Below are 8,331 nucleotides of genomic sequence, written 5' to 3'. Positions count from 1 at the left end.
GAGAGAGTGCGACTGTGTGTGAGAATGTGTGGCCCGTGGGTCTTTTGTCAAGTTGTGGGGGGCTCGAGAAGAGTAGCACAGAGGGAGAGAGAGAGAGAGAGACAGTACGCTACCCTCAGGACTATTTTCTAGTCTTTTTCCTGCTTTTGCAGGCACCCAAGAGTAGCACCCAGAGAGAGAGAGAGAGAGACGGGCTCTTTCGCTTTGCTTTTGCTTTTTCTACCCAGAGTATGATCAGTAGACTAGAAGAGAAGCTGCAGGAGCTCATGGAAGAGAAGAGCTTTCCTCCTCGACCTCTCTGTACTCTTTGAAGCTTCTAAATGCTTGGTTTTTTCTGCGTAACTGTCTATGGTCCCCCCCGCCCCCCTCCCTCCCTCTCTCTCTCTCTCTCTCCCCCTCCGTGGCCCTCCCTCGCCATGCCCATCATCTGCACCTTTTCTCACTTTCTCTGTTAGAGATCTGCTGGAAGGTGTACTATTTCCATGCACTAGCTTTTAACTGATTAGATGTTCCCAGCTCATCCCTCTCTCTCTCTCTCTCTCTCTCTCTCTCTCTGTGCAGCTCTCTACCTCCGCCCTTTTCTTTACATGGTTGTATCCATTGTTTTCTTGTGTGTGTGTGTGTGCGTATGTGTTGTTTTCACATCGTTTGAGTGATTGAGAGAGGAACTGTTTAAACAGAGAAATGCATGTGTGTGTGTGAGCGTGTGCTGTGAGTGGAAGCGTACTACTCATCCTTAACCCTTTGAAATACAAGGTTCTGGTGCTTTCTGCATGTGGTGGATTGCATGTGCGTGTGTATGTGATTTAATGAGTGTGAGTATGGAGAGAGAGAGAGAGAGAGAGAGAGAGAGAAGAGATGGGTACTTGTGGGTACTCCCGTTCGCTGTGTGTGTATGTATATATAATCATCCCCTTTGGACCTTCCTCCTCATTATCTGACAAAATTTGAAGCTTTTAGCATGCTGAGCCAAGAATATTCTTACAAACAAGAGCTTTAGGGTGATCTTCCCCCCCAACTTTTGCACACTAAGAATCTGCATAACCTTTTAATAATTGTCCTCTTCAGCTCTAGTTATACTACAGGAAAAGATCATCTGCATCATGCAGCTCCCCAATGCAGATCATCATCCTCAATATCATCCGCAAAGCTCAATTCCTCATCATAATGTCCCCTCTCAGCAGCTAGCTTCTGCAGCAGATGATGACCCTCTCAAAGGCTTGTCTTTAGACTTCCTCACCCTCTTCTCCACTGGTCACAACACTGCCTTCAGTGACGTCGTCTTTTGTGTCGAAGGACAGCAACTGCACGCTCACCGGTGCATTCTCGCGGCCCGGAGTTCATTCTTCCGCATGGTTTTCTGCAAAGGAATTATTGACACAAATGGGGCCCTGATGGATGCAAGCAATCAGTCACTCCAGCCCCCTGTGGGCATCTCAGCTTGCTTGCCGGTCCAGGTACCGGTGGGGGTTGTCAGTTATGATGTGCTTCACATTGTGCTGCAGTTCTTGTATAGTGGGCAGCTCATTCTTGCATTCCAACAAGGGCGGTCGAAATGCGCCGAGCGCGGCTGTTGGCATCTGCATTGCTCAGCTCATGTTGACCTTGCGCTCGAAACATTACATGCGGCTATGTTATTCGGAATCGATCAATTGTCTACCATGATACAGGTCTGCTTATGACAAGCTCACCATGTTCTTGGTTCTGTTTGATATGTGCTTTTCAGTTAATGTAATTAGCATCAACATAAATCCAGCACATTGGTGCACCTACCTCTCATTATAAGGAGTAATTGCATTCATTTATCATTTTCCCATCTGCAGTGCTCTCTCTGACCGTGGGAGTGGATTTCCACTACCGTCCTACATTACATATGCTGTATATTGCATGTTTCCTCATTGCTCTAAACTATTTGGGCAAGATTAGAATGGATACTATCATTTCCTTGCAACATAAATTTTGTAGTAACCTAGCTTCGTTCTGTAGAATTAGATGAACTCAGTTGGCTGAGCTCAATCCATATAGCTATATATATCAAGAAGATGTCTTCATTTTCTCATGGAGGACAATGGGCTCTTTCTCATTGTTTGCATGTAACTATTTAAACATCAGTAGCTTCCGCATACCTAGCTGGGTGCGGTTGGAGGTAGGAGCCACCGGCCCGCCCAGGATCCCCTGCCCCCAACCACACCTAGCTAGGTATGTAGGTCATCCCTCGTAGAGGCTTATTATGTTGTGGTAAGTTGGTAACCCACCATGTGAGAATTATTGTAGGAATTTATCCAAAAGCTCTTGGCTCACAGCCATACTGTCAATCTTATGATCGGAGTTGACCTCAAGTGTTTCTTGTCCAGCTATATTAGCTTCAGATCGCTCCTAACCTGTCAATTTGCAATGTTCATGATTGGGTTTAGCTTTGGAAAGTTAGGATTTGATGAGGGTGACCATAGCACATGAGCTCTTGTTAAGAAAAGGTGAAAGCTTGACATGTGGGTGTAACATATCTCACATGCATCTGTGGGTGGAAGATCAATAGCAATTTCTGGAGGACACTGGGCCCGTCATTCGTCTATTGCGCAGCACTACTCTCTTTTTTGCGGCTTGCCCTTTCCGATTGATAGTTCCATATTGTGTGGGACAGACCCCACAAAGCCTTGCTCTTCAGAGTGAGAAAGAAAGCTCTAATTAGCTGTTTTCCTATTTGCATGGCCAATGTAGCTATCAGTTCATCTGCAACAGTCCTGCGTTATCCTCTTTTAGCCATGTTGTTGATCTTTTATGGTGTGCATCAACTAGTAGAACATGGCCTTAACAATGATGAAATTTTCATGCTTAATCTTATTTTGTTTTGCAGAGGCACTTTGGAAGCATTATAGACAAGATCTCCATTGATGATGTCATGAGAGTGCTTGTGACTGCCAGAAAGCAGGGGTTCAGCACATTGTGGAGTATGTGCTCGGAGCTCGTTGCCAGGTCAGGATTGGCAATGGAGACCTTGAAGAAGCATCTGCCACAAGAGATAGCCGCAGAGATAGAGGAGATAAGAATGCAAAGATGCCACAGCCATAGACATGACATGCTCTACCACACCAGCCATAGCTGTAGCCCCCCTCTAAGCTCTTTGGATAGGGGAACAATAAGCCCGACACCTGCCGCACGCATACATAAAATGCGGCAAGCACTGGACTCGTTGGACATAGAGCTGGTGCGGCTCATGGTAATGGGAGAAGGTCTGGATCTTGATACGGCACATGCACTTCATTATTCAGTAGGCAACTGTAGCAGAGATGTGGTGAAGGCTTTGCTTGAGATGGGTGCCGTCAATGTGAACCATCCTGATCATGCGGGTCGCACTGCCCTTCATATCGCTTGTGAAATGGCAAACCCAGACATGATCTCAGTCTTGCTCGACCACCATGCGTCACCGCTCTTGCGAGCAGATTCAGGTGACACGCCCATTGACATGATACAAGGGCTCATCTCTGTGTCGCAAATGGGGTCGCCGACGCATCAAAGGCATGATCACAACAGGCTTCGTTTGTGTATAGAGCTACTCCAATCAGCAGCACATGTGGCTGACAAGGAGGATGAATCAAGTGACGGTGCGGTCACGGAGCCAAGCAGTGACAACACAAGCACAAGATCTTTATATCTTCAGCATCACCAGCCAGCTTGCATTGACATCCCCGATTGTTCGTCCTCCTTTGAGCCTCTCAATGCATGTGCAGCCAATGCTACCCTTGCAACCCCAATAAGCCTCACTCAAGATTGGGCTTCCATTGAAAGCTGTCCATTTGAGCAGAGTATACTGACTTCAACCGACCAGATTGAAGCTAAGCATCACTATCAACAGCAAGCTGGTCAGGATCATCACCCAAGCTTTTTAGTAGTCGATCCGCAGAGGGAAGCGGCCTTGATGGGGAGCAAGGGTAAGTACATGTCTCTGTGTATGTATACTTGCAGACACATATTATGAATGCTTGGATGTGTTACATGCATACACTCAAATGCTACTTCCTTGCTAATTAGCATCAAAAGGTTGTGCACACATATTATATGCTCTAGCAACATGTGATTACAATCCCTTTACACTTCTAAACATTTCATAGAGATACGATGATTTCAGAAGCATGCTTCATCAATCCTTTCTCAATGAACTCATCGTGTCTGTGGGTTGGATCCACAGTCGCATTACATAGCAACCCTTTACTACATGAGCATATTCCATGCTCATGAACACAAATAGAGGCAAATTCCCAAATTATCCACACGTGCTCTTCTAATTTCAGACTAGCATTTTGCATGATGTTCAGACTAGCTAGCAATTTCTCATAATTTTCTGCATGTTGAATGAATTAGCAGGTGAACCCATGAGGGACATGATGAATAGCATTGACAAGGGGCCCTTGAACAACCATGTGATGATCAACGACAACATGAGGACACATCTGCAACCGCCTTCATCAGCCCCATTGAATTGCACAATAAGCTCAAGTGCAAGCACCCATGAAAACTTCAATGCATGTGTGATATCTAGCAACATGGATGACTATTTGTACCCGGATTTTCGGGATGTGCGAATGGTGTGCACCCAAGGTACACTGGCATCAACCGTCTTCGTTGCGAACCCAAACAGCGCGTCTATCTTCTAGGCCTGCAAATTTACCTGCACAGATTTTGTCACGTAACATTTACTTGTACATGCACCAAACAGAGTTTGTCGCACACAGTGAAAGCCTTGCTTTCACTGCATCGTCGACATGATCCACATGAAGAATCCCCGCCTCCTTGGTGAAATTAACTAATCTAATTCAGCCATCTCTTCTTCTACTTGAGGCTCAACCTAGGTTAGGTTCTAGCTGACCCCACTAGTGTTGTGTCTAAGGCATTTGCAATGTACACAAATGGACTTTTCCTTCTTTGAATTTGTTTGGTTTTGATCTTCAATTCCCAGTTCTATCAGGCTTCGGCATTCCATATCATGGGGCACTTCTTAGTAGACCCACCTTAATGTGAGGTTGGAACTTGGGGTTTCTCTTGGGGGTGCAATGTGAGGTTGGAACTTGGGGTTTCTCTTGGGGGTGCAGATATAAAGAACCCTATATATCATGTGCGTTCAAATGGTATTAGAAAACACCCCTGTACTTATTTACATATTGTGACGCAATAAATTGACCCCTTTTTCTTACCTCTCGTGTGTTTTTTTGTTCCAATTTTATTTGGAAACCCCTTGGGCCTTCTATAAGAATAGTTCGAAATACGATAAATTTTATGAAATTCAATGCCTCTCCTTTTGAATGCCAGTTTATATGTTTTTTTTTGTTTTTGGGAGGTCTACTGTGGAGGGGTTCTTGGATGAGTAAGAGTCTTATAGTACTTATGGACGGTACATTGAAAGAGTATCTTGATATTTACTTTTTGGAAATCCTCCAATCTCAAATTTTCTTAAACTTTAAGACCATTCCCATGCACTCAGATTGTTAATGCACCAAATTTCAGAGGATTTGATATCGCCACTCAAAAGAAAAATTGCAGAAGGTGTCATACTTTCATTCCCATGTAGTTTTTTGAACCAATGCTCTACTCCTAAATAGTATGTGAAACAGGAGATCAATTTATTACAAGGTCAGAGCTTAAGATCAATCATAGTGTCACGGATGCAAAAATCTAATTTATTCAGGAAGCTTCTAGAAGGAAGAATGTAGAGGTTCTAGAAACTACTAAAACAAGATTCTAGAAGGTTCTAGATGCATTTAGAAGAATCTAAAAAGTTGTTAAAGATTCTAAAAGGTTCTAAAAGCATCAAGAAGTCCAAGAAGGTTCTAGAAGTGTATAGAGGGTTCTAGAGTTAGCTACAAGAATCTAGAAAGATCTAGAAGCTTGAGAAAGAACTTAAAAGGTTTTAGAAAAAATAGAAGGTTCTAAAAGGTAAAATCTGAAACGTTCTTAACCTCCTTAGGCTTTAGTATAAATAGAGGTCTTGGGCTACAAGCCCTTGAGTCATACCAACAGCATTTGTGAGACTCCTGCGAGGTAGGTCTTCTTCTACTTCTTCTCTTGTTATCAAACCATGTTCTTGTAATGAAGCCTTGTGTCGTAAGTCAAGCCTTGTAATCCAAGTTTTGTAAGCAAAATTGTTAATCAAGCAATAAGTCTTTCAATCAAGATTAAGTTTATAATCAAGTCTCAAGTTCTTGTTAATTGTGAGCACCTCCTCTCACTCTCTTTCACCTCATCACATAGTCATAACAGTTTGGTAAGACTGCATTTCTTAATCTTGTCCTTAGGGGGGTGGGGTGAGAGGGCTCACGACAAAAAAAAATGTGTATCACATGGGTTCAATGGTAGGGATTATTTTATTTTATATTTTCTCACATTTTCACATACAAAAAGGTGTTGAAAAAATGATCTTGAAAAAAATTTACATATTGAGCGGGTTAATAAATAGTTCCTGAATGCATGAGATGTATAGATTTACATATAGTGACTCCCTTGAGATGTTGCCTAAACATGGAGTCTGTATTTGAAGGTGTAGTGTCCAACGCAAAAGTTGTAGCAACAAACTTAGGAGCTACATGCACGATGGAAAGCAGAGCAACCATACATGCTATGTTTAGTGGTACAATACCTTCAACGACTAGTCCGAGAACTACGTGAAGCCAATATGTGCCAACATCCACCCATCATTTTAGCTAGTCCAGTGGTAGACAGAGGAACCACACTTGCTAAGTCTAGTGGGTGCAAAGAAACTTCAATCCCCACTCCAAGAACTATGTGAAGCTAATACGTGCAAAAATACACCTGTGGTTTCTGCTAGTCCACCGCAACAAAGGAAGGAGCCCAAGGTCAGCCTACTTGAAAAGTTAAGAGGCTTCTTTCAACAAGTGAGGCTGTTTATATGCATGAAACTAGAGCATTGTCCGGATGGTTCTTCTCAAGTTAGCCTCATCAGTACTCTTTTCTTAGAATTCTTTGGAGAAGGAGTTGGCAAAACCAAACATCACAAGCTATGACAGTTCTGCCGTCCTACTTCAATCACTCTAGATGTAACAACATGTTTTTTTTGTGAGATTATCTACCACTAGCATGAGATTCCAGATCACACCATTTCATATCGAGGACAATAGTTCAAATCAAGATTTGGGAGAGGATTGTTCAAAATTATAGTGGTAAATATTAATCTCTCTAGCTAATCATAAAGAGAGAGATGGATAAACCAAGAGGGTGAATCAAGTTCTAGAGTAGTATCTCCAATGCACAATCAACTACCATCACCGAAATTGGGTAGAATTCTTGGCCTTGGTTGAGTTTATGTACATTAACACTATTCATGCTTCTACTTGGCATACCCCATTCTTTGCCAATTATGGTCAGCACCCAAGAATGGATGTCTACATGAATCCCCAAGTGAAGAATCTGACTACCACACATTTAGCCACACATTTACAAAGCATCCATAAAGCATCGATACAGAATATCAGGGAGACTCACTAACACAAGAAAATACCGAATGCAACATTAACCACACAAGATTGTGGATCAAGTGTGGATTCTCTTCTATAATCTATGTTCATCTTGCCCTTTCCAAAAGCTAGATTATCAAGGACCATTCAACATAATTGGCCAAGTAAATGGCAACTTCTCCAACAAAGTTTGATCGTAAAGCTGAATTAGCCATCTACATAAAATGCAGTTAACTTTATTTGAGCTCCTTTCCTAAGTGACTTATTTATTATACATACTATAAGTAAAAAATAGAATAACAACCATAAAGATATCAATTGTATTACCTGAATAATACTCTCCTCGAAGATTCCATAAGCTTTGGAATTTTTTCATCCGACTCGTTTGTGTTGAGCTTACTCCAAAGCTCCACAAAAGCTTTATCAATGTGGTCCCTCAATTGGTGATGAAACCATGCTTCAACGCCCTCCGGAATTTCTTCAATCATTTTCCCTTTGATCCTCAAGCATTGCTTCAAGATACTTCCCCAATACCACTGCCATGTCATCTGTCCAAGATTCTTGCAAGATGCTCCTAGCCACCACCTCCCATAGAGATCGATGGTCATGAAAAATATGAAGTCAAGAAAGTACTTGACTCCATAATCTATCGTGGAAGACTTAAATACTTTTTATATCTTGAAGATTATGACGCAAGTGAACAAACATGGGAGCCTGCATGTGATCTCCATCAGGCCCCCACCAAAGTTTGTGAGTTTCATCAACAATGTCCATCAAAGAGTGACTCTACACCATGAGGGAAAACCGCTCCTGGTGGAACTCCCTCCTAGAGCAGAGGGCAATGTCACATATGCAAACATCTAGTTCT

The 8,331-nt window shown here is 42.6% G+C and overlaps 1 protein-coding gene across 1 annotated transcript; it reads left to right on the top strand.

The window, feature by feature from the left end:
• The first annotated feature begins 427 nt into the window (after positions 1-427).
• Positions 428-4,942, top strand: LOC147436468 (regulatory protein NPR6-like). The gene is made up of 3 exons (XM_086489347.1): positions 428-1,670; positions 2,855-3,929; positions 4,363-4,942. The coding sequence occupies exons 1-3, from the start codon at positions 1,104-1,106 to the stop codon at positions 4,650-4,652; spliced, it is 1,932 nt and encodes a 643-aa protein (XP_086345473.1). The 5' UTR covers positions 428-1,103; the 3' UTR covers positions 4,653-4,942.
• Positions 4,943-8,331: the final 3,389 nt, after the last annotated feature.

This window comes from Adiantum capillus-veneris, chromosome 18 (assembly GCF_014529385.1).
Source record: "Adiantum capillus-veneris isolate H3 chromosome 18, ASM1452938v2, whole genome shotgun sequence".
Lineage (NCBI taxonomy): Eukaryota > Viridiplantae > Streptophyta > Polypodiopsida > Polypodiales > Pteridaceae > Adiantum > Adiantum capillus-veneris.
This window is presented reverse-complemented; position numbering and strand designations above follow the sequence as displayed.

Bases quoted from the DNA above. Each gene is read 5' to 3' on its own strand.
- LOC147436468 (XM_086489347.1), top strand. From the start codon at position 1,104: ATGCAGCTCCCCAATGCAGATCATCATCCTCAATATCATCCGCAAAGC. The intron at 1,671-2,854 runs GTCTGCTTATGA...TTTGTTTTGCAG, and splicing joins AATTGTCTACCATGATACAG to AGGCACTTTGGAAGCATTAT. The intron at 3,930-4,362 runs GTAAGTACATGT...ATGAATTAGCAG, and splicing joins GGCCTTGATGGGGAGCAAGG to GTGAACCCATGAGGGACATG.